This window comes from Somniosus microcephalus, chromosome 19, assembly GCF_052327205.1.
Source record: "Somniosus microcephalus isolate GS21.2 chromosome 19, FLI_Smic_1.0, whole genome shotgun sequence".
NCBI lineage: Eukaryota > Metazoa > Chordata > Chondrichthyes > Squaliformes > Somniosidae > Somniosus > Somniosus microcephalus.
Genome location: NC_141005.1, coordinates 7,980,921 through 8,007,543, shown reverse-complemented (window position 1 = coordinate 8,007,543; position 26,623 = coordinate 7,980,921). Strand labels below are relative to the sequence as shown.

General features: G+C 47.9%; 1 protein-coding gene and 1 non-coding gene across 10 annotated transcripts in view; both read right to left on the bottom strand.

Annotated features, from left to right (window-relative positions):
* The window catches only part of ep400 (E1A binding protein p400), a 164,821-nt gene that overhangs the window by 46,616 nt on the left and 91,582 nt on the right, over positions 1-26,623 (bottom strand). For all 9 annotated transcript variants that reach the window (XM_086011917.1, XM_086011920.1, XM_086011919.1 and 6 more), the window contains 9 exons: positions 25,970-26,140; positions 25,789-25,883; positions 24,646-24,965; positions 19,815-20,017; positions 16,857-17,026; positions 14,995-15,191; positions 10,314-10,425; positions 8,444-8,587; positions 5,340-5,501 (listed from right to left, as the gene is read on the bottom strand). In XM_086011917.1, the coding sequence (XP_085868043.1) occupies positions 5,340-5,501; positions 8,444-8,587; positions 10,314-10,425; positions 14,995-15,191; positions 16,857-17,026; positions 19,815-20,017; positions 24,646-24,965; positions 25,789-25,883; positions 25,970-26,140 (1,574 nt within the window). The remainder of the gene's footprint in view (positions 1-5,339; positions 5,502-8,443; positions 8,588-10,313; positions 10,426-14,994; positions 15,192-16,856; positions 17,027-19,814; positions 20,018-24,645; positions 24,966-25,788; positions 25,884-25,969; positions 26,141-26,623) is intronic.
* On the bottom strand, positions 16,276-16,414 carry LOC147103532 (small nucleolar RNA SNORA49). The gene has a single exon (XR_015072425.1). It is a non-coding gene; the product is annotated as a small nucleolar RNA SNORA49 (small nucleolar RNA).

The following is a 26,623-nucleotide window of genomic DNA, read 5'->3' as shown; positions in this document are numbered from 1 at the left end:
CTTTCCAGTCGCGGTGGTCCAGCGAAACAGGCTGGCAACAGGTAGTGCGCAGACCCTTCCCGGACTGCGGCGGGCTAGAGCCCGACCGAGCGGCACAGCAAAGGGCCGAGCAGCGTCGACAGGGGAGAGAGAGGGCAGAGCGCACAGGGCGCAGCCGGTGTTCAGGGGCCGAGCAGCATCGAGGAGAGGGAGAGAGACGCGCAGAAACCCGCGAGGCGCCGCCATTGCCACGAGGACCGACAGCGGCGTTGGCAGCAGCGCAGGAAAAGCGCGCGAAACCTACAGGGCGCCGCCATTGCCACGAGGACCGCAGAGAGCGGCGTTGGCAGCAGCGGGGGAGGAAGGAAAGCGCGGGAGAAGCCATTTTAAACCACACCCAAAATGCCGAAGAGTGGCAGTATCACCGCATTTGACAATGAAGTCGAAGATTGGACTACATATGTCGAACGAATAGAGGTATACTGCGAGGCAAATGAGGTGTCAGATGACAAGAAAGCGTCGGTATTGTTAAATTTAATGGGTGCAAAGACGTATGGCTTATTACGAAATCTAGTAACCCCAGCGAAGCCAGTGGAAGAGAGTTTTGGAGACATAGTGACGATACTACAGGAACATTTAAACCCCACACCGCTGCTGATAGCAGAAAGATTCAAGTTTCACAAACGGAACCAGCATAAGGATGAAAGCAATGCTGAATATTTAACAGAACTGCGCAAACTATCGAAACACTGCCAGTTTGGAACGGGACTGGCAGATACCTTAAGGGACAAGTTTGTGTGTGGGCTTCAAAGTGAAGGAACCCAGAAACGGCTTTTATCTGAAAAGGACCTTACGGTGGACAAGGCTTTCAGCATTGCGGTATCATATGAAGCAGCAGCACGGGGCGTTGCAGAGATACAACAGAGACCGCAAGAATATGGCACAAACGAAATGTCATACAGAAGAGAAGTGCTATCGCTGCGGCAGAACAACACACGACCACAATGATTGCTGGTTCAAAGACAAAGTGTGCAGACAGTGTGGAAAAGTAGGACACATAGCACGAGTCTGCAGGTCGGGAAAGAAAACCAGCAATAAGAAATCTCCAAAAGAAAAGTACAAGAAGGTACATAAGGTGACGGAGAATAGTTCAGACGAACAAAAGAGCGATACCGAATCCGAAAGCAGGGAGCGGAGTTGTCTGAAACTACATAATGTGATCAAAATGGAGGATCACCGAACCATTTGGGTCACTCTCAAGATAGGAGTCCAGGTAAAAATGGAATTGGACACAGGATCAGCCCCAACAGTCATAAACCGACGGGACTACGAGCGGCTATTCTCACACATACCCTTGAGAGACACAAAAATTATTTTGAAGACGTACACGGGGCAAAAAGTCTACCCCAAAGGAAAAATAAGGGTGACCGTTATATATAACGGTAAGGAAACACCAAAACTAGACCTGTATGTATTGCAAGATGGAGGACCACCATTACTGGGACGTGAATGGATCCGGAAAATACAGCTGGATTGGCATTCCATACAAGCACTGACTGTGGCTGCCAAAAAGGATGACGACGTCACACCTGGGCGACTGTCAAAGATCCTAACCGACGCGCAAGAAGTGTTCCAGCAAGGACTCGGAACACTAAAAGGCATGACAGCAACAATTAAAATCGAACAAAACGCAAGCCCAAAATTTTTTAAGGTCAGACCGGTACCTTATGCGATCCGCCCAGCCATCGAAGCAGAGCTGGAGAGTTTGGAACGTTCAGGAGTACTGTCCAAGGTAGACTGGAGCGAGTGGGCTACACCCATCGTCCCTGTGATGAAAAAGTTGTTGAGCAGCACGCCTGGGGAACCAAGGAAGGTTCGCATCTGTGGGGACTTTAAAGGTAACAGTGAACCCAGTCCTTCACACTGTACAATATCCACTTCCGCGGATTGAAGATATTTTCGCCTCGCTATCTGGAGGGAAACGCTTCACTAAGATTGATCTGGCCCATAAAGGTCTCTACCAATAAAACCAGCTGGTATTCGGGGTAGCATCAGCTCCGGCTATTTGGCAAAGGGCAATGGAACAAGTCCTGCAAGGGATCCCAGGGACCCAGTGTTATTTGGACGACATCCTGGTCACGGGCGAAAATGACAGTGATCACCTTGCCAACCTGGAGCAGGTGCTCACTAGATTGAAGGAATATGGGCTCCGAGCTAACCGCCCCAAATGCAAGTTTTTTTAAAAAACAGATCTCGTATTGTGGCCACGTTATCGATAAAGAGGAGTTACATAAGTCCCCAGAAAAGATTGAGGCAGTAATCAAGGCTCCAGCAGCGGAAAACGTGTCACAACTGAGGTCGTTCCTCGGGCTGGTAAACTACTACCATAAGTTCTTGCCAAATTTGTCTACAATACTACACCCACTGAACACCCTACTGCAAACTGGTGTGCCATGGAAGTGGAGTGACGAATGTAAACGAGCTTTCCAGAAGAGCAAAATACTAATCACATCGAAAGAGGTATTGGCCCATTTCAACCCAGCACTACCAATTCGGTTGGCGTGTGATGCGTCACCCTATGGCATTGGAGCGGTGCTGTCGCACAAATTCTCGGACGGCTCAGAGAGGCCAATAGCCTTTGCGTCACGATCACTAACCTCAGCCGAGCGTAACTACGCCCAGATTGACAGGGAGGCCCTCAGCCTAGTGTGGGGAGTGAAAAAGTTCAATCACTATCTGCACGGGCAGAAATTCACCTTGCTGACTGACCACCAGCCTCTTGTCTCCATTTTTAATCGGAAGAAGGACGTTCCGGTGATGACTGCGCAACGACTACAAAGATGGTCACTCTTTCTAGGGGCGCACCACTATGAGATTGAATATAAGGGCACGAAACAGCATGGAAATGCTGATGGGCTATCACACCTGCCACTGCCTACTGCGGAGGAAGCACCAGCAGTGGATCCTGTCGAAATATTTCAATCGACTATAGTTGAATACCTACCGGTAACTAACGCTCGTATAGAAACGGAGACCCGAAATGACCCGACACTGTCTCGGGTATATGATTTGACGGTGAAGGGATGGCCAGCACATGGCAACTCACTGTTGCCAGCATTCCCGACAAGAGGAGAACAGCTGTCAGTGTGCCGGGGGACCTTGATGTGTGGATCCCAAGTGGTAGTTCCACCCAAGTTAAGGGATAGAGTGCTCAATGAGCTTCATGAGGGTCATCTGGGAGGGGTAAAAATGAAAAGCCTTGCCAGGGCTTATGTGTGGTGGCCGGGAATCGATAAACAAATCGAGGACCTGACCAAGAGCTGCTCAGGATGCCAGAAAGTCCAAAATGCACCACCATATGCCCCTCTACACCCATGGGAGTGGCCCTCATCTCCATGGCAACGTGTGCATATTGATTTTGCTGGTCCATTCATGGACTCAATGTTTTTAATAGCCGTGGATGCGCACTCGAAATGGCCTGAGGTCATCAAAATGTCCTCCACCACCATGGAGAAAACTACTGCAGTCCTATGGACCATTTTTGCCAGGAACGGCTTGCCAGAACAGATTTGCTCCGATAACGGACCACAGTTTGTGTCCGAAGAGTTCCGGAGGTTTATGATGAAGAATGGGGTAAGGCATTACACATCCGCCCCGTATCATCCAGCCACAAATGAATTGGCTGAGAGGTTCGTACAAACCTTTAAGAAGGCAATAAAGGCTATGTACAATGACAACATTCCGCTGCAGCAGAAGGTGGACAATTTCCTGTTCGCCTACCGGAATGCGACACATGCAGTCACCAACCAGGCCCCGGCCATGATGTTCTTTAACCGAAGGTTAAGATCTCACCTGGATTTGCTCAGACCAAACGTACGAAGAGATGTTGAGAGTAAGCAATTCCAGCACATCCATGAGAAGCCAACCAGTCTTGGCCCGCGACTACCGAACAGAAAAATGGCAGCCAGGAACGATATGCACACGGCAGGGCCCACTAATGTACACAGTGGACGTTGGGGAGAACATCGTGAGACGCCATGCTGACCAGATCCTAGAGTCACAGGAACAAGTCAACCCCATGCCTCGCTCATACGTACCTGGTGAGGAACCCGACGTACAGGTCGCATCTACCCCAGAGACAGTAGCATCGGAAGCTGATGACCCAACCGACGACAGGGTGCCAGAATTGCCTCTGCACCAAGAGCGAGACACTCGGGAAAGGCGCTATCCAGAAAGGATCAGGAAGCCTCCCCAAAGACTGAATATATAAATGGACTATTTTCAGCTAACGTTGTATGTTAAAAGTGTTAATTGTAATTAGTTTGATATTTAATTGTTAAATGAGTGTTATGGTACTGTTAATCTAAAAGGGGAGGAATTGTAATGTATATACCTTTAAGGGAGGAACTACTTTTTACAGCTCATGTATACTGTAGTACCGGTAGTGACCACACCTGTATATAGCACTGAGTAGTAATCTGTACAGTTCAGTTCCAGAGTGAGCCACGTTGAGTAAACACCTGTTGTACCGTTCTCCTGCAGTCTGGTGTCTTACTACTGACGGACACAACAGAGACAACTTGTATTTATACACGCCCTTAACGCACTAAAACATCCCATGGTGCTTCATAGGAGTGATCATCAGACACAATTTGATACCACAGTCACACAAGGTGCTATCAGGACAGGTTGTCACAGAGGTTCATTTTAAGAAGCGTCTTAAAAGGAGGAGGCGGTGAGGTTTCGGGAGGGAATTCCAGAGCTTAGGGCCCAGGCAGCTGAAGGCACGGCCGCCAATGGTGGAGCGATTAAAATTGGGGATGTGCAAGAGGCCAGAATTGGAGGAGCACAGAGATCTCAGGCGGTTGTTGGGCTGGAGGAGGTTACAGAGATAGGGAGGGGTGAGGCCATGGAGGGATTTCAAAACAAGGATGAGAGTTGCCGGACTGGGAGCCAATGTAGGTCAGCAGGCACAGGGAAGATGCGTGAACGGGACTTGGTGCGAATTAGGTTATGTGCAGCAGAGTTTTGGATGAACTGAAGTTTACCTGTTAAATATCAGCAATCCAAGATATATGGGAATTAACGGGAAAGTGGCTTTAAACTTGATCTGCGGCCCACAAAGACAAATTCCTCAGACGTTCCAGATTTATCCAAATCCTTCCAAACGCCACTGTGCGACAAACACAGGTGAAGGAAAAATTTGTTGGGCTATGGGGAAAGAGCAGGGGGGAGTGGGGCCGAATTGTACAGCTCTTTCAAAGAGTCAGTACAGGCATGATGAGCTGAACAGCCACCTTCAGTGCAGTTCCATGAACACAGGTTAAGAAGCAAACCTTATAAAAACAAAAAAAATTCACCTGCTCAACGAGCGCGGCCAATCCGTCCAGGTGCGCAGGCTCTTCATAGCTCACACACCTGCGCTTCTCCGTGGGCTTGTCAGCACCTTCCCTCAGCTCTGTCCTCGCCATCTGTCCCAATTTTGTGTGATCGCCGCTTTCCTGCTCAATGCTGTTCAGAGCCTTTGCAAAACAGTTAAGCAGTATTTTATTAAAAGGCACATTTTCTACTGAAGAAGGTTCCATTAAAAAAGGCGCTCATGGCCAAGTGCAGTTTTCCCGTCATATTGCTTTGGGGCATTAGGGAGCTGGATTTCTGGACTGGGTGGGATGGCCTGTGTAAGAACATAAATAGGAGCAGGAGTAGGCCATATGGTCCCTCGAGCCTGCGCCGCCAGTCAACTCCACCTTCCCACCCGATCCCCATATCCCTTGATTCCCCGGTGTGCCCATTACACGGCTATGCACACTCAGGCAGCCAAGTGTACCTTTTTTTAAATGCCATGCTGAATATAGTCAACACTATACCAGCATGAAAACCAACTTTCCCTCTAACTTTTTTTTGGGTGCAGGCTCCGCGGCTCAAATTTTCGCGCGTGCGCGGTTTGTTGCCGGTGAGCAGCCTGCGCGGCACCTCCAGACCGTCGCGCAGCTCAATGGGGACACTGGTGAAAACTAGGCTACCACCTCTTCCTTGTAGAATGACATAGCATTTACAGCACAGAGACAAGCCATTCGGCCCAACACGTCTATGCTCCACACAAGCCTCACCCCATTCTATTTACTTCCTATCCTTCTATTCATGTGCTTTCTCCCTCATGCACTTAGTTGGCTACCCCTTAAATACATCTATGAGTTCTAAAACTGTTTTTGAAAATTTTCAATTTGAATTTTTTTTTTATTTTTTTATATACCTTGCTAAATGTTTACCCTGTTTCCTTCTTCCTGCTTTTTTAATAATGTTTGGTTTCTTGAGATAAAATGTGGAAGAAGAAAAATAAAGCTGAATTTCTGCTCGGAGAATCTCAATCTCCTATTGGGGAGGGGAACATACACTGTTTATTCTAAACACGTAGCAACAGCATCACCTTGTGGTCAAACTGTGCCTGCTTTTCAGCAAAGCAACATTGGGCCGTAATTTGATGCCCCTACGGGTGGGTACGAGGTGCGCCCCCACGGGTGGGTACGAGGTGCGCCCCCGCCGGTAGGGGCCGCGCAAGTTCCGGGTTTAGGCATGCGCGAAAACCCGGAACTTGCGATCTGTCAAGAATTCTCTCGACAGATCCTCCGCATCCCCGGGAAAAGGGCCTCCGCAGGTGGAGAGTTGGACTATTTTCCCAACTTCTGCCCAGCGAATGCCCGTGAAATTCTTACGCCTGGTAAAAGCAGGGGTAAGGCCCGCTCGTACCAGCGTAAAAGTTTTAAAAAACAGAAAAATAAAATCATCAATAATTTATACATTTAAAAACTTGGCAAGTTTATTTTTAGTCCCTTTAAAACATGTAAATTTATTTTTCAAAAAATTTAATTTTTGTTTTAAATATTTAATTAAATGCCATTTTAATTAATTTTAAATGTGATTTTTAAAAAATTTATTTGATGTCTAGGTGTATTTTTTGGGGTATTCCCATTCATACTTACGGGGTTTCTGTACATACGGAATCCCCTCGAGTATGAATGGGGATTCCCTTTGTACATTCGTTGGTCCGGCCCACGTGATCCGAGGGGCGTTTGCGAACTGCATGCGCCCGCGATACGTGGGCCTCTGCCCTCGGGTACCCGGAGAGCCCCAGGACCACGAGTCTCGTTTTCCGAGTGGCAGGCAGTGACTAGTGGGGTACCGCAGGGATCGGTCCTTGGACCCCAGCTATTCACAATGTATATTAATGATCTAGACGAGGGAACTAGATGTAATATCTCCAAGTTTGCAGACGACACAAAGCTGGGTGGGCGTGTGTGCTGTGAGGAGGATGCCGAGAAACTCCAGTATGATTTGGACAGGTTGGGTGATTGGGCAGATGCATGACAGATGCAGTATAATGTGGATAAATGCGAGGTTATCCACTTTGGTGGCAAAAACAGGAAGGCAGATTATCTGAACGGCAATAGATTGGGCGAAGGGGAAGTGCAATGAGACCTGGGTGTCCTTGTGCACCAGTCGCTGAAGGTAAGCATGCAGGTGCAGCAGGCGGTTAAGAAGGCAAATGGTATGTTGGCCTTCGTAGCGAGAGGATTCGAGTACAGGAGCAAGGATGTCTTGCTGCAGTTGTACAGGACCTTGGTGAGACCACACCTTGAGTATTGTGTGCAGTTTTGGTCGCCTTATCTGAGGAAGGATGTTCTTGCCATGGAGGGAGTGCAGCGAAGATTCACCAGACTGATACCTGGGATGGCAGGAATGACGTATGAGGAGAGATTGGGTCGATTGGGCTTATACTCGCTGGAGTTTAGAAGAATGAGAGGAGATCTCACTGAAACTTATAAAATTCTGACAGGACTAGACAGACTAGATGCAGGAAGGATGTTCCCGATGGCGGGGGAGTCCAGAACCAGTGGTCACAGTCTAAGGATAAGGGGTAAGCCATTTAGGGCTGAGATGAGGAGGAATTTCTTCACCCAGAGAATGGTGAACCTGTGCAATTCTCTACCACAGAAGGCAGTTGAGGCCAATTCATTAAATATATTCAAGAAGGAGTTAGATATATTTCTTAAGGCTAAAGGGATCAAGGGATATGGGGAGAAGGCAGGGACAGGGTACTGAGTTTGGATGATCAGCCATGATCTCATTGAATGGCGGAGCAGGCTCGAGGGGCCAAATGGCCTACTCCTGCTCCTACCTTCTATGTTTCTATGTTTTTCTATGTCTCCGTGGATCCCCAGGTATGCGGGCATTTCATTTGCGGATCGGAGACATTTCCCCGCGGGAAGCCTCCGACTGCAAATTCAAGACCACTCAGTTTACTGGTCAATCTACAACAACTGGCAGTTATATAGTGCCTTCAATGTAGTGAAATGTCATAAGGCGCGTCACCGGAGCGCTGTCAAACGACGTACATTGAACAATACGTGTGCGAGAAAACAGCAGCAAGTATATTATAAAACCAGCTGTAAATGGGTTCCAATACCTCCAAGAAGGGTTTGGTCTCCTTCGGCGAGATCTGGTTTGCTAAGGATGGCACCTGGGAGAGCACGACAAACTCCTCCGCCTTCAGCTTCAACGAAGACTCGCCCACAAAAGCAGGGATTTCAAACAGGTCACGGACTGTTTGCTGCAACAAAACATCAAACAAACAGTTTTCACTGATCGTAAAAAGTCCGGGAACAACTGGATAGGTTAGATGGAGAATAACCGAGCAATTACAACACAGTAATCTTAACGATAATATGGAAAACAGTCAGCGTGAGAAGATTACGACTGTCACCTAAACTTTTGAGGTGGCAATACACCCTTTGACATAAGAAAACTACTAGGCACTTCGTATGAGTATTAAACAAGGCTTTAATCAACTGTTTTTCAACATGGAGATCTAGTTGTGTCCTTCACTAGTTCCTGTTAAAGAATGTCCTGAGCAAGCTGGACCCGTGCCCGAGTATTTATACTCTCCCTGGACAGCGCCACCAGCAGGCCGCCCAGTATCATTTCATAAGTCATTTCCACAAGAATGACAAGATTCATGTCACCCTTGACGTCACTTCTTTCGCACACACACACACTCTAAGTGTTAGGTCAGTCGTCGTTAGAATGTGCAGCACAGAAACAGGCCATTCAGCCCAACTGATCTATGCCAGTGTTTGTGCCACATGAGCCTCCTCCCACCCTACTCCATGTAAACTTGGTTGATGAGCTTGTTTCACAGCAATGTCCATGATGGACGATAATGACAGCGAGACACAATCACTGCAAACTTGAACGAAAATTCAACTGGGACAGAGCACAATCACCTTTTGGTTTAAGCGGCCATCAGCCGTGGTTCAGTGGTAATACTCTCACCTCGGAGTCAGAAGGTTGCGGGTTCAAGCCCCAATTAAGGCTCAAGCATATAAATTCAGGCCGACACTCCCAGTGCAGTACGAAGGGAGTGCTGCACTGTCGGAGGTGCCGTCTCTCGGACGAGACGTTAAACCGAGGCCCCATCTGCCCTCTCAGGTGGACGTAAAAGATCCCACGGCCACTATTCGAAGAGGAGCAGGGGAGTTCCCCGCGGTGTCCTGGTCAATATTTATCCCTCGACCAACAGGTGATCTGGTCATTTATCTCATTGCTGTCTGTGGGACCTTGCTGTGCGCAAATTGGTTGCTGTGTTTCCCTACATTGCAACAGTGGCTACACTTCAAAAGTACTTTGCTGGCTACAAAGCACTTTGGGATGTCCTGAGGTCGTGAAATCTTTCTTCCATGCAGATTAACCGATTATAGATAAACTGAGAGAAAAATGCATCAGAGTAATGATGTGTGAAAGGCTACTGCATTCTGTGCATCTGTTCCAACTCCAGGTCAAATACATAACAGCATGGACCCAGAAACATCAAGAGATTGGGTTTACAGTCCAGAAGCCATAGGTTTGGGTCCTTATGTTGTCTAGCACACAGTTTTGCCAGCCTCAAATATGAGGAATTGCATCAGTTTCTAGCTGGATGCAAAATGAGAGGTCACACCACAGCAGGGTTTTCCATATTAGGGAAAGGAACTCTTGTGTTTTATTGCACATCACTCGTCAGCCCATTAACCAGGGACACAGGGACAGTGATCATGATGAATTGTCAGCTTCAACTCATTGCAGGAAAAGTGTGTGAAACGGAAAACAACGTCTAGTAAGTGATTCCGAGCAGAAGCGACTCCGTTAGAGGAAGCACCCAATAACACAAATTGCACGCTCGCTAAATTGGTCCTAATTTCTCCTCCACTTTTCCCAGGATGGTTTTTCTCAAAACGCTAGGAAATGTTCAGACTCTCACCGGTTCTTTCTGTAACAGCGGTCATACTGGGGACAAATACCTGCTGTAAGTATGCTGTGCAATAGTTGCTCCCATGTGAAGCCACGTCCCTGATCAAATTCTTTGTACCATTCTTGAGAAGTTTCTCCTCGATGGAATTGCCGATAACTAGTCTGCAGCAGAGATGTAAATAGGAAAGTGAGTTAGAGGCTCCAAAAAATACTCTACAAAGTGGCTGGTTACATATTTTAAATTTATCTTTACAAATTTGAAGGCAGGTCATTCAACAACAAAAAAATTTGCTCTCAGGATGTGACAAGGCTGCATTTACTGCCCATCCCTAGTTACCCTGATGGTGGTGGTGGGGCTTCTTGAAACAAATGGTTGTACAACTGAGTGGCTTGCTGGTGCACTTCAGAGCATCAACCGTGTAGTGTGGGACTGGAGTCATGTAGAGGCCAGGCTGGGTAGGGGTAGCAGGCTCACATCCCTGAAGGACATAACAGAACATTAGCAGGACCTTTACCAGCCCACAAGTTAGCAGATTCTGTGAACTCAATCTTACAACTTGCACTGGTGGATCTGAACTCCCGATCTCTGGGGTTTTCACAAAGAATTACCTCCATATTGAAAACAGCCCCAATTTTTCCAAGTCTTTCTTCGTATTTGTATTTCCTCAGACCTGACAGCACCCTAGTGAATCTGCACTGTACCCTCTCTCTATTGCCTCAACACCCTCCCTATAGCATGGAGCCCAAAACTGCCCATAGCACTCCAACTGTAACCGCACTATGGTTGTGTAGATTCACCATTACATCTGGACTTTTAGGGGGGGAAATTCAGTTGTTTGCGCCTCCCGTTAGCGCCTTAAGAGGGCACTAATGGGGCGCAAAGCAACTAGCGCCCGGGCGCGACGATGTTTGCGCCGCTCGTGAAATTAACTAGACATTTTGCGGCGGCGCTAAACACTACCGCCACGATCTCCTGCGCCGGCAGATCGTGACGTCAGTCGAGTGCGCACCGCCCCGGTAGCGCCCCAGGCCGGACATTGAGTGGCGCCCCCTGCCTTACCGCCTGACGCTAGCAACGACAGGTTGAGGGGAGCGTTTTGCAGTCAGAAAGGGACTGGGGGAGTGCTATTTAAAGGCGACCGCTTCCTGCCTTTTTTTGTCTGTGACATTTTTGCACCACGCATTCTGAGAGAGAGACTTCTGGAGAGATTCATCGCTGTGTGAAGGAGTTTTGGGTACTGAGCAGCGCTTTGCAGGTTCATTTTGATTTACCCTTCCTTGCTTCGCCAGCGCTCTGAGGTAGCGCCTCGCTCCTCGGCCTTTGTGCCTTAAGACAGGTGTGAAGCGCCTGATTTAGCGCGCCAATCACCTCCAGGGGCGATAGAAGCCAAGTTTGCTGTCGGAGGTGATAATCAGCACCAGGCGCTAAACTTTGCGCACAGCCGATAATGGCGCCCCAAACGGGCGATACTGAATTTTTCCCCTTATACTCTTTACCTCTTGCCATAAAATCCAGTATTCCATTACCTTTTTTTAAAATGGCCTTATTCATTTGAGGTGCTGCTTTTAAGCCCTTAACTCTTACATTTTGTTTCCTCCCTTCTAACTAGTTTATAATCCAATTTGTTACCATTCCCCGATAAGTCTAAGTTCTTTAGTTTTCTCTTAACAGCCTCCTGAGTAGTACTTTGTTGAAAGTTTTCTGAAGGTCCAGGCACACCGCATCCACTGCATTTCCCCCACCCACCATATCTGCCGCCTCCTCAAAGTACAGGTTCTTTAGGCTGGATCTTCCTTTCTGAAGTTAGTGTTGGCAGTTTCTAATTATTTTCTCTTCATCTAGATATTTAGTAATTGCATCGATAAGTAAAAATTCCAAAATTTTCATTACCACAGATATTAAACTAAATAGCCTGCAACAACCCGCTTTACTCTGTCTCCCTTTTTGAAAATGGTATTATATTGGCCACCCCCCAGTCCTCCAGCACACATCCACTCTCAATAGAACCCCAAAATATAATTTCTAGGGCCTCCGCTATTTCTCTCCCAAACCTCCCCCCACCCCCCCCCCCATTTCTCTCAGGATCCATGGATGTATTGAACGGAGGGAGGACGTTCTTGCCATGGAAGGAGTGCAGCGAAGATTCACCAGGCTGATACCTGGGATGGCAGGAATGATGTATGAGGAGAGATTGTGTCGATTGGGCTTATACTCACTGGAGTTTAGAAGATTGAGAGGGGATCTCATCGAAACTTATAAAATTCTGTCAGGCCTGGACAGGCTAGATGCTGTAAGGATGTTCCCGATGGTCGGGGAGTCCAGAACCAGGGGTCATAGTCTAAGGATAAGGGGTAGGACATTTAGGACTGAAATGAGGAGGAATTTCTTCACCCAGAGAGTGGTGAACCTGTGGAATTCTTTGCCACAGAGGGCGGTGGAGGCCAGTTCATTAAATATATTCAAGAAAGAGTTGGATATATTTCTTAAAGCTAAAGGGATCAGAGGATATGGGGAGAAGGCAGGGACAGGGTACTGAATTTGGATGATCAGCCATGATCTCATTGAATGGCGGAGCAGGCTCGAACGGCCGAATGGCCTACTCCTGCTCCTATCTTCTATGTTTCTATGGAACGCTGCAATGATGGAGGTGCCGTCTTTCAGATGAGATAATAAACAGAAGAGGACGTTAAACATCCCACGGCACAGGGAGCCCTCCAGATGTCCTGACCAACAAACATCCTTCCCTCAACTATCTCAACCAAAAAAAAAAGGTTTGTTCGTCACTCATCTCACATTTGTTGGGCCTTGCTGTGTGCAAATTGGTTGCAGTGTTTGCATACAGAACGATAGTTACTGAACCTCAAAAGTCATTCATTTGGCTGCAAGAAACTTTGAACACTAGGTGCTGAATAAAATGCAGGTTTTTTTGGTAATATTTTAATAAATGTACTCATTTAAAAAAAGGATATTTTGCCTCACTGTAAAGCACAGCCACATTTTTAAAGTGCTGTAATTTCAGCATGATAGTGAACTCCCTCATTTTGCGAGAGTTTTAAAAAAAAAAAAACAAATCCAATGCTTGACTGAAAAAAAATGTAATTCCAGGTTAGATTAAAATTGAGGTCATGCGTCAGTTTATATGGGAGCGGAAAGTATTTGGAAAAATCGGATCGTTGTTTAGGCTTCGTACCAGTGACCCCACACAGCACGTTAACAGGTGTATGACCTCAGCCTATGTAGTACAGGTAGACTATCCTTTATCCGAAAACCTCGGGACCAGCCGAGTTTCGGATAAAGGAGAATTTCGGATTTCGGAAGGTGGGTCGGCGGGGGTGTCGGCGGGGGGTCGTGCGCACGACTTACGCTGACGCTCAGCGTAAGTCAGTCGGGGTCGGCGGGGGTCGGGGCCGGCGGGGGTCGGCGGTTGTCGGGGCTGGCGGGGCCGGCGGGGGGGGTCGGCGGTTGTCGGGGCTGGCGGGGGGGCCGGCGGTTGTCGGGGCTGGCGGGGTCCGCGGTTGTCGGGGTCGGCGGTTGTCGGGGTCCGCGGGGGGGTCGGCGGTTGTCGGGGCTGGCGGGGTCGGCGGTTGTCGGGGTCCGCGGGGGGGGGGGGGGGGGGGGGGGGGGGGTCGGCGGTTGTCGGGGCCGGCGGTTGTCGGGGCTGGCGGGGGGGTCGGCGGTTGTCGGGGCCGGCGGTTGTCGGGGCCGGCGGTTGTCGGGGCTGGCGGTTGTCGGGGCTGGCGGGGTCGGCGGTTGTCGGGGCCGGCGGGGTCCGCCGGCGGTTGTCGGGGCTGGCGGTTGTCGGGGCCGGCGGTTGTCGGGGCCGCCGGGGGGGTCGGCGGTTGTCGGGGCTGGCGGGGGGGTCGGCGGGGGGTCGTGCGCACGACTTACCCTTTATCCGAACTTCCGCAACCGGAACCCTCTAAAAACCGAAGGTTTTTTCGTTCAGCGTAAGTCGTACGCACGACTTACGCTGAACGAAAAAACCTTCGGTTTTTAGAGGGTTTCGGTTTTCGGAAGTCCGGATAAAGGGTAGTCTACCTGTAGTAGTTTCCTGTGGGAGGGGCAGGACCTCTGCAAGGAATGACAAACTCCTGGGGGCTCCTGTACTATCCCCACCCCCCCCCCCCCCCCAAAAAGACAATGCTGGCTACTCAAAAGAAAGTCATTACTGCAGAAAGCTTAAAAAATATTAGTGTACAGCAATTAAAATGATGTGCAAGTCAACAAAGACAGAGATCGCTAGATTTTTGAATATTAAGGGAATCAAGCGATATGGGGATAGTGCAGGAAAGTGGAGTTGAGGTAGAAGATCAGCCACGATCTTCTTGAATGGCGGAGCAGGCTCGAGGGGCCGAATGGCCGACTCCTGCTCCTATTTCTTATGTTCTTATAATAATCTCATGGATCGCTTATAAGACACTCCTTAAAACCTACCTCTGACCAAGCTTTTGGTCATCTGCCCTAATAGCTTATGTGGTTCAGTGTCAAATTTTGCTTGATAATCGCTCCTATGAAGCGCCTTGGGACGTTTTACTACGTTAAAGGCGCTATATAAATGCAAGTTGTTAGGATCTGGGAGCCCAATTGGAAAACTATTGCTCTGATACAATCCCAAGTGAATGTCATAAAAGCTCTATCCAATGCGAGCTCTACACATGACCAATGTAGTGACCCAGTGTACGCTATTCACATTGCTAAACAAGAGTAATTTTCACACAAGGTTACAATACCTGTATATATGGATATCTTTACACTTCCCGATTCTGTCACACCATTCCTGGACCTGTGAATCCAGGGTTGGGTTCAAGTCACTGTCGTACACTATAACGGTATCGGCATCTATGAGATTAACCCCCGCAGCACCACCGCGGGTGGAAAGGATGGCACAGAAGATGCGTTTATCTGTATTAAAAAGTTTCATCAGCGCCTGTAAAGAGAAAGTTCACAAGGATTGGACAGCGCCGCGCACACATTACACACCCGGCTGACTCAGATTAAAAAGGGGAGTGGATTCCGTACTCCGGTGTGGCCAGGTAGCATAGCTCGGGTAAATTGCAGGCACGCAGCCCGCGAGTTTCCACACATTAAAATAAATGGACAGGAAACCATGGGGTGCGCACCCGTAGTAGTTGTTGAGATTCCTCGAGCGCTGCTTCCTGCGAGCGCTGCTCCCCATTAGGAATCGACCTTCAATGGCAGCTACAGAATGGGGATTTCTAATAATAGCTTCAATTACTCCAGGGCCAGTACCGAGGGAGTGCTGCACTGTCGAAGGTGCCGTCTTTCGGATGAGACGTTAAACCGAGGCCGCGTCTACCCGCTCAGATCATCCCGTGGCACTATTTGAAGAGGAGATGGGGAGTTCTCCCCGGTGTCCTGGGGCCAATATTTATCCCTCAACCAACATCACTAAAACAGATTATCTGGTCATTATCACATTGCTGTTTGTGGGAGCATTCAGCAGTGACACTTCAAAAGTACTTCATTGGCTGTAAAATGATTTGGGATGTCCTGAGGTTGTGAAATAGAAGCGCATTAATAAAAGTCCTTTCTTAATCACCTGTCCATTTTTTAATGTATTTTTTCCTTGGGATGTGGGTGACGCTGGCATTTATTGTCCCATCCCTAATTACCCCGAGGGCATGAAGAGTCACCCATGTAGTGTGGGACTGGAGCCACGTGTAGGCCAGCTGGGTAGGGGTGGGCTGGTTCCCCTCCCTGAAAGACATTTGTGAACCAGTTGGGTTTTTACAACAATCCGGCAGCTCCAATGGTCATTTTGTCTGGAGCCAGCCCACAAATTACCAGCTTTATTGAATTCAGTTTCACAACTTGCCACGATGGGATTTAAACTCATGACCTCGGAGTTGACAGTCCAGCACCACTAGGCCTTCACACCTGTAACAATTCACTGCTGAATTCTGCCATTCTATACATTTTGCAAACATGAGTCAAAAGCACTTACCCCCTTTAAAATATTTTACACATGCGAGGCATTTGTGGATTAAACTGTTGTCAGCCCATTCTATAGGCCCCAGAGAATATTGCAATAATTCCTGCTGGGGAGGGAAAAAGGCTTTTTAATCTACCCCCAGGACAATGACAGTGCACAATACGAGTTTTACTGTGCCTGTAGTAAGGCTGGGGGGGAAGGAAGACTGCTTCAGCTACAGGAAACTTTCGATTAACCGGCCCCTAAATAACCGGAAATGTCGGTTAACTGGCAAAATTCAGGAGTAGGTTCAGGTAACTTATTACTTTTTTTTACTCCATTTGTTGCTGTGCAAGGGTGTAGCTGCAGCTGTTGCTAAGCTACAGAGACGCTTGCAACTTGTGCCCATTGTTCTGAAGCACGGTTTGTTGCTTTATACGGAGCTCTCAGCTCCGTATCTTTTACTATAGCGTTCGGTTATCCGGAATTTTTGATGAACCGGCACCACGTCGGTCCCGTCCGTGCCGGATAAAAGAAAGTTTCTTGTATATGAAAGAAAACAAGCTACTGCAGGAGTTTAACCCCGAACTAATGGAGCCAATATTAGAAACAGGGACCAGGATTTCAAGGAATATATATTTATTTAAAATAAAAGCATACCTGTCGCTGATTAAGATGAACGTTACCATCAACTCTCACAAAAGCAAAACTGTGGTAGTCCAGGAAACTCTCCAGAATGTCCAGCATTTGAACCATTTGTGTGAATATTAACACTCGGCGCCTTTCCGATTTCAATTTATGAAGCAGAACAGCCAGTGCCTCCAATTTCCCTGAGTAAAGATACAACGGAATGAAATTTAAACCCTGCACGAAAATTGGTGGGGTGGTAAATTGCGAGGAGGAAAGCCTCAGGCTACAGGACGATATAAACGGGTTGGTCAGATGGGCGGAAAAGTGGCAAATGGAATTTAACCTTGAAAAGTGCGAGGTGATGCATTTTGGACGGACAAATAAGGCAAGGGAATACACAATGAGTGGTAGGACCCTAGGAAGTACAGAGGGTCAGAGGGACCTTGGTGTACATGTACATGGATCCCTGAAGGCAGCGGAACAGGTAGATAAGGTGGTTAAAAAGGCATATGGGATACTTGCCTTCATTAGCCGAGGCATAGAATATAAGAGCAGGGAGGTTATGATGGAGCTGTACAAAACGCTGGTGAGGCCACAGCTGGAGTACTGTGTGCAGTTCTGGTCGCCTCACTATAGGAAGGATGTGATTGCTTTGGAGAGGGTGCAGAGAAGATTCACCAGGATGTTACCTGGGATGGAGCGCCTCAGCTTTGAAGAAAGACTAAACAGGCTGGGGTTGTTTTCCTTGGAGCAAAGAAGGCTGAGGGGGGACCTGATTGAGGTGTACAAAATGATGAGGGGCATAGATAGGGTAGATAAAGAGGAACTTTTCCCCTTAGTAGGGGGGTCAATAACAAGGGGGCATAGATTCAGGGTAAGGGGCAGGAGATTTAGAGGGGATTTGAGGAGGAACTTTTTCACCCAGAGGGTGGTTGGAATCTGGAACTCACTGCCTGAAAGGGTGGTAGAGGCAGGAACCCTCACAACATTCAAGAAGCATTTGGATGAGCACTTGAAATGCCATTGCATACAAGGCTATGGACCAAATGCTGGAAAATGGGATTAGACTGGACAGGGATGGATGGGCGGCGCAGACACGATGGGCCGAAGGGCCTCTTTCTGTGCTGTAAAACTCTGACTCTATGACAATTGCTCTCATTCCAATCCAGTGACGGACTTTCCCAATTAATCTGAGATTCAGGGGGATATTTTAAGCCCCTCCCCTTGTCCGCTGGCATCCCGACTGCCACTTTGACGTTGGTCTGACCGGGGAAGCGGCTGGGGTTTTCCCACCAGGCTGGCGCAGGCCCAAGTCTGATCATCGGGAGATGGGGCTGTTCAAGGTCAGCGTATGTATTTCCTTTGTGGGGCTCAGAGGAGAAGGCATGCTCCTTCCGGCCCCACAGGCAAAGTGCAGAGCTCCCCTGCCCCGGACTCCACCCCCTCCCCAGACCACCCAACACTGGGCTCGGCCGGGCAGATGCTGCCTGCCTATATTCCCCAGAGTTTAGGAGGAGGTGAACTCATTGAAACGTATAAAATTCTTAAGGGGCTTGACAGAGTAGATGCAGGGAGGACGTTTCCCCTGGCTGGGGAGTCTAGAACCAGGGGTCACTGTCGATCTCAGCCTTGAATACACTCATTGACTGAGCCTCCACAGCCCTCTGGGGCAGAGAATTCCAAAGATTCACCACCCTCTGAGTGAAGAACTTCCTCCTCATCTCGGTCTTAAATGGCCGACCCCTTATCCTGAGACTATGCCCCCTAGTTCTAGACACTCCAGCCAGCGGAAACAACCTCTCAGCATTTACCCTGTCAAACCCTCCAAGAAGCTTATACGTTTCAATGACAATGGTTGTTTCCCCTGGTTGGAGAGTCTAGAACCAGGGGTCACAGTCTCAGGATAAGGGGTCGGCCATTTAGGACTGAGATGAGGAGAAATCATTCACTCAAAGGGTTGTGAATTTTTGGAATTCTCTACCTCAAGAGTTGTGGATGCTCAGGCCGAGTATATTCAAGACTGAGATCGATAGATTTTTGGATACTAAGGAAACCAAGGGATATGGGGATTGGGTGGGAAGGTGGAGTTGAGGTCGATGATCAGCCATGACTCCATTGAATGGAGGAGCAGGCTCGAGGGGCCGAATGGTCTTTTCCTGCTCCTATTTCTTATGTTCTTATGCCGACTCCTGAGCCATTTTGGAACCCGCCGAGATCGCTGCGCTCCTCCAATTCTGGCCTCTTGCGCATCCCCGATTTCCATTGCTCCACCATTGGCGGCCGTGCCTTCAGCTGCCTGGGCCCTGAGCTCTGGAATTCCCTCCCTAAACCTCTCCGCCTCTCTCTCCTCCTTTAAGATGTTCCTTAAAACCTACCTCTTTGACCAAGTGTTTGGTCACCTGCCCTAATATCTCCTTTTGTGGCTCGGAGTCAAAAATGTTTTTATTGACAATGAAGCGCTTTGGGACGTTTTGATACGTTAAAGGCCCTATATACTCGCAAGTTGTACTTGTTGGATGTTGACCAGCGGGACACTAATGAGTGGCACCCGTTAAAATCGACTGGGCCTCCCATTGCTGCTGGCCGACTGCTTGCTAACCCGCTCACGAGTTCAAATCCGCCAATTTGGCTCCCTCACCCAACTCTGTCAAATGGCTGCACATTTAATACGAAAAGGAAACAAATGGGCAACGCTGTGGCGAAGTGCGCAGCATGGCACGAAACGACATCCCCATCTCAAACTCTAGAGGGATTAACACCGTCAATGATTCCTTTAAGCTGAGCGGCTGCGCAGCGCTCCAGGGATCCCCCGCAGTCGGCTTGCCGGATTTTAAATAGAAAAACCGCGCATGCGCGGTATTTTGAATGGGGCCATGCAGCCCATTAAAGGGGACGCGCGGCCACAAAAAAATTACAGGGAAAATTGGTCACTATCTATAGAACAAGCTACTGCATTGCAGAAGCGACAAATATATCTACTTTACTAACCTGAGTCAAACTGTACAAGCCTCGGGTCAGTTAACTGTAGCATTGTTGTAGACGTAACCTGCTGCAACTGTTGGGAGTACGGAGCCAGCTCCTTCTTAAGATTAGATTTAAATAGTCGCATGCGGTGCGTGTACTGAGGCGGAGGGTTAAACGTGTACAGACTTGGCGGAGGTGCCACCACATTTGGAACAACACAGTGAACCCTACAGAAAAGGCACAACATTTTTTAATACACAATGTTTCAATGCAAAAAATGAAGCAGGCTCTAATCTAAATGGAAACTAAAGTAAACTTGACTTCAGACCTGTATTTTGTCACATTTTGAAATAGAGACATTGATCAAGGGGGCTTTGAAAGAAAATGCCATTAGCAATTGACCAAAAGCTTAACTGGAGCAGCCACAAACACCGTGGTTACAAGAGCAGGTCAGAGGCAGGGTATCCTGCGGCGAGTGTCTCACCTCCCGACTCCCCAAAGTCTTTCCACCATCTACCAGGCACAAGTCAGGAGTGTGATGGAATACTCTCCACTTGCCTGGATGAGTGCAGCTCCAACAACACTGAAGGAGCTCGACACCATCCAGGACAAAGCAGCCCGCTTGATTGGCACCCCATCCACCACCTTAAACATTCACTCCCTCCACCACCGGCGCACCGTGGCTGCAGTGTGTACCATCTACAAGATGCACTGCAGCAACTCGTCAAGGCTTCTTCGGCAGCACCTCCCAAACCCGCGACCTCTTCCACCTAGAAAGACAAGGGTAGCAGGCGCATGGGAACACCACCACCTCCAAGTTCCCCTCCAAGTCACACACCATCCTGACTTGGAAATATATCGGCTGATCCTTCATTGTCGCTGGGTCAAAACCCTGGAACACCCTCCCTAACAGCACTGTGGGAGTACCTTCACCACACGGACTGCAGCGGTTCAAGGCGGCAGCTCACCACCACCTTCTCAAGGGCAATTAGGGATGGGCAATAAATGCTGGCCTTGCCAGCGACGCCCACATCCCATGAATAAAAAAAATTATAAAATGGTAACACTCAAGACAGATAATTAGTTCAACGAATTTCAACTTCAACCCTCAATGCACAATTAACGTTTATAGTTAGGAGATATACCTTCAGAAAGAAAGACATATCTTACCAACAGTTAACAATTACTCTTTTTAAGTGGACACTTTTCTGTTTCCAATACTCATCTACATTTGCAGTCAAGATGCACATATTACACTAAGTAGTAGGCTGACCCTCCTGCGCAGTGCTGAGGAAGCACTGTACTGTTGGACATGCTTTCCTTCATATGAGGCATTAAAACAGGACCCTGTCTGCCTGCTCAGGTGGACATAAAAAGATCCCACGTCACTCTTTTTTGAAGAGGCATTCGCCTGGTGTCCTGGCCAACGCCAGCAGAACAGATTCACTGGTCATTTCTCTCATTTGCCGTTTGTGGGATCTTGCCATGCGTAAAATGGCTACTGCGTTTGCCTAAGTAACAACAGAAACCACACTTCCAAAATAATTCTTTGGCAGTGAGAAACTTGAGGGCATCCTGTGGCCACGAAGGGCGCTATACAAATGCAAGGTCTTTCCCTCTTTCTTCCCACCACGGCTGCTTTCGGAGTGTTGGGTACGATTTTTACCTGGATTACTTGCTTTCTACAAATCTGTAAATAACAAAACAATGGAAAATTAAATGACTCCTCCTTCCGAGATTGGAGCGATATGGCCAGGGTGTCAAGTCTTCTGCAGGATTATGACTGGAGCAGCAACACCAGAGTTGCTCGCCTTTAAGCCACACCATGAGTGCTTGCAGCAAGAGTTTAAAACACACTGCAGCTTCACCTACATGTCCTGTGCCAAACTAAAAAAGCCTTCATAGAACACCACTGGTAAAGCTTTGCAGAGTTAACCATCCTTGTGTTCAAATCCCTCCATGGCCTCGCCCCTCCCTATCTCTCTAACCTCCTCCGGCCCTACAACCCTCCGCGATCTCTGCGCTCCTCCAATTCTGTCCTCTTGCGCATCCCAGATTTTATTCGCTCCACCATTGGCGGCTGTGCCTTCAGCTGCCTGGGTCCTAAGCTCTGGAATTCCCTCCCTAAACCTCTCCGCCTCTCTCTCCTCCTTTAAGATGCCCCTTAAAACCTCCCTCTTTGACCAAGCTTTTGGCCACTTGTCCCAATAGCTCGTGCAGCTCGGTGTCAAATTTTGTCTGATAATGCAACTGTGAAGCGCCTTGGGACCTTTACGACGTTTATAAATGCAAGTTGCTGTTGTCTGCTGAACCAGGACTGCTGGTGCAACAGCTTACAGACCAACCAGTTCCCTCCTCGTTCAGCAACATCCAAATCTTTACACTCCCAGTCACCACCAGGCTTAATTTGATGAGGTCTTCATTATATTTTTGTCTCTTTATGCTGTACTCACACACTACCCAGCTATTTTCAAGGTGCTTCTGGTCATACAGAAACCATACACAATCCAATAGCACCAATGGCCTCCAATGTAATACATCATTTCTGAACCAATTATTGATATTCATAGTGCATAGCTCAATAGCAGTGTTCTGGCCAGGAGTAGACCACTGGTCCATCAAGCCAGCCCTTCAAACCATTCATCAGGTACCTTACAGTGATCTCTTCATCCTGGAATCCAACCAGTCCTGGTTTAAATCTTGCCATGGTTTCCTACTCCAGTGCTCAACTGCTGCCGAATTCCATCACCTTATTACTGTTGCCTAAATTTCCTATTTTCTTACGGTACTCTTAACTTTAAAACTGTACCCCCTAGTGCTCAAAGTCTTTAACTTGTAGAAGAACTTGCCTGGGTCCAAACTCCCCCATTGTTGTGAACATTTTGAAGACCTAAATCAGTTCTCTCCTCATCCTCCTCTTCACCAGAGAGTAAAGTCCCATGTGGTAATGCAGTCTCCGAGGCAGAAGGTTCAAGCTCCACTCCAGGACTTGAGCATGTAATCTAAGTTTACGCACCAAGCAATCCCGCGGAGGGCTGCATTGTCAGAGGTGCCACCGTTCAGATGAATCCTTAATCCAAGTTGGCCTGTTCAAGTGGACGTTAAAGATACCATGGAACTACTCGAAGAACAACGGAATTCTCTCAGTGTCGTGGTCAACACTCCTCCCTCAACCAAAAAAAGAGAAGACTTGCATTTCTATAGCGCCTTTCATGACCACCGGACGTTCCAAAGCGCTTTATAGCCAATGAAGTACTGTTTGAAGTGTAGTCGCTGTTGTAATGTAGGAAACGCGGCAGCCAATTTGCGCACAGCAAGCTCCCACAAACAGCGATGTGATAATGACCAGATAATCTGTTTTAGTGATGTTGATTGAGGGATAAATAATGGCCAGGACACCGGGGAGATCTCCCCCCTGCTCTTCTTCACAATAGTGCCGCGGGATCTTACATCCACCTGAGTGAGCAGACTCAGATTAACATCTCATCCAAAAGACGGGCACCTCTGACAGTGCGGCACTGCCTCAATACTGCACTGGAGTGTCAGGCTGGATTTTTGTGCTCAAGTCTCTGGAGTGAGGCTCGAACCCACAAGGCGAGAGTGCTACTCACTGAGCCGCGGCTGGCACTCTAACCAAAACAGATTGCCTGGTCATTCATCTGACTGCCACTTGGTGGGGGAGGCAGGGACCTCGCTGTGCGCAAATTAGCTGCTGTGTCTGCCTACGTAGCAACAGTGAGAGTGTTTTAACAGTAATTAATTGGCTGTAAAGCGCTTTGGGATGTTCTGAGAATGTAAAAGGTTCTACATTAATGCAAGTTTTCTTTACTTGGACGATCGTTCCTGATTACTCAGTTCAGCAATCAGTATGAACGCGGAATCCTCCAAAAGCTCTACATCTTAATATGGAGACTTAACACTGGAAACAAAGCGCCAGATACAGTCTCAATAACTTTCAACACCACCCTCTTAACTTATGGTCACCCCCCCCCCATGGATTTAGATCCTAAACCTAAGGAAGGATATACTTGCCTTAGAGGGAGTGCAACGAAGGTTCACCTGACTGGTTCCTGGGATGGGGGATTGTCCTATGAGGAGAGATTGAGTAGACTAGGCCTATATTCTCTAGAGTTTAGAAGAATGAGGGGTGATCACATTGAAACATATAAAATCCTTACAGGGCTTGACAGGGTAGATGCAGGGAGGATGTTTCCCTGGCTGGGGAGTCTGGAACCAGGGGTCACAGTCTCAGAATAAGGGGTCGGCCATTTAGGACTGAGATGAGCAGAAATTTTTTCACTCAGAGGGTGGTGAATCTTGGAATTCTACCCCAGAGGGCTGTGGAGGCTCAGTCGTTGAGTATATTTAAGACAGAGATCGATAGATTTTTGGATATTAAGGGAATCAAGGGATATGGGGATAGTGCAGTTGAGGTTGAAGATCAGCCATGATCTTATTGAATGGTGGAGCAGGCTCGAGGGACCAAATGGCCGACTCCTGCTCCTAATTCTTATGTTATGTTCTTATAAAAATTTTATTTGCTTTCTTCACCAGTTGTAAACACTGAAATGATGCTACTAGCAATCTATCCAGGATGCAGGAAATGGGATCAATGTTACATCAATTTTAGGTTAAGGTTGACTTCACGGCACAGAATTGTAAAGCTGAGTCGGGTCCTGCAAAGCAATGCAAAAAGCACCACCTTTAGACGACATCACCAATCTGAAATCCATGTCTCGGGTTATCAACGGCCTAATATATTGGAAGATGTGTGCCAGTACCTCCTGCGGCGATAGAGACTCTACTGTAAAATTAACCGCCAACTGTCGGAACTTATCACGATAAGAGTGTTCACCTTTTAATGCTGTCTTGCATACTATCTTGCCTCTGATCCGTGGATAGGATTGCCCGTGACAAAGAATCTGTCCGTTTCCAAGATACCTCAGCAAGAGAGTCACTAACTGACTGCTGAAAGTTGCAGCAGTTCACGTAGCCAGAGGAAAGCCAGGAGTTCACGGTGGGTTTCGGCTTTGTAAGTCTACATTCACCAATCAAGAAGCAGACTCCCAACAGTTCAGTACCATAGACTGGCACCACAGAGCACCGCCTCTCGTTTATCAAAAATATCCGGTCCAAACGCTCCTTTATAAGTTTTTTCTTTTCTTCTATAGAATCCTATAAATCAAAAACAAGATTCTTAAATGTGACAGGAAATAAAAAAGCACTGAACAAGCTGTAATTACAGTGACAATGGGTTACCTCAAAGCATTAAAGTCGGGGATGCGAGGGTTAACAGCAGAACAATCAGTGCCATTACCCTTCCCTGAAGTGGTACAGTCCACACTGTAATTACACCCTCCCACCAGTGGCAAAGCAACAGTGCCTCCACTGGCAGGAGGGTGCAATTACAGCGTGACACGTTTACATTTGTGTATAAAATTATGAGGGGCCTAGAGTGGATAGGAAGGACCTATTTCCCTTAGCAGAGAGGTCAATAACCAGGGGGCACAGATTTAAAGTAACTGGTAGAAGGATTAGAGGGGAATTGAGGAAAACTGAAAGGGTGGTAGAGGCAGAGACCCTCATCACATTTAAAAAGTGCTTGGACATGCACTTGAAGTGCCGTAACCTACCGGGCTACGGACCAAGAGCTGGAAAGTGGGATTAGGCTGGAGAGCTCTTTGTCGGTCGGCACAGAGACGATAGGCCGAATGGCCGCCTTCTGTGCCGTAAGCTTCAATGATTCTATGATAGGTGGTTTCTAATATAAATATGGACATAGGAATTTATGATGGAAAAGATTGATCGGAATTGTGCACGGATTTTTAAGATATTATAGATACATACAAAGCTAGATAAACCAGTTCTCCCATATGCTCTCGGGTTTATAATTTTTCAAAATCATACTAATTGCAAAAATATTGATCTTGGAAGATTAATATGAACACTCAGGACTGACATGATGACCATCGCAACTTGTTTAGAAGAACGCAGTTACCTGTGCAGCAGATCCTAGAGAAGATATCGGCCTTAGGATTGCTCCCTGCTCACCCAATGCAGAGCTACCAACTGTTCTGGTTGTGAGGAAAGATGCTGAAAAACAGACAGGAAATTTATGACCTGTTGCAAATGTAGACGCACGAACAGAGCACGTTAATTACAGTCTCTCGGTCATTTACCTTGCGTTGAAATAGCGGTGGGGGCAGAGCTGGGCGCAATCCCTTGCTGGTTTCCTGAGGCAGCAGATGCATTTTGGACTGCGCTGCCCTGGGATGGGGCTTGCATCAGAGCTTGACTTTGTTGACGCATAATCTGTTGGCCAGGTGCCGAGACAATTTGGAGAACATTACCTGCAGTTTTTTTTTGTAAATTAAAACAAGGAAAATTAAATGATTTTTCTCATCCAATGCAAAATGTATTACCATCAGAATTTCCTTTGCAGGAAGGTTCTTTCTCGAGGTAGAAGCAAAGTTTTCTTTCCTCCTTAATTGGATGTTTGAGACCCCTGGTTTGATTTTGATTACAGCCATAACTGGCAGCAAAGTTGTGCAGTATGGAGACGCCTTTGTGGGCACCTATGTTCCTCTGGGGCAGTGTCCCCAGAGGAGGGCGCATTACATGTTTGGGTCTTTTCCAGCCTTGTTTACTCTGGATTTATTTTGTTCTCGTATCTTAGATCATTCTCAGAGCAGAGTCCAAACTCCCTATTGTTGTCAAGAGTGTCTTCATTAGCCTTACTAGATGATCTCCCATGGCATTGCTCACGGGGGTGGGGGGGGGGGGGGGGGCAGAGGGTGCAGTGGAGCTACATCACCACCTAGTGACCACAGCCT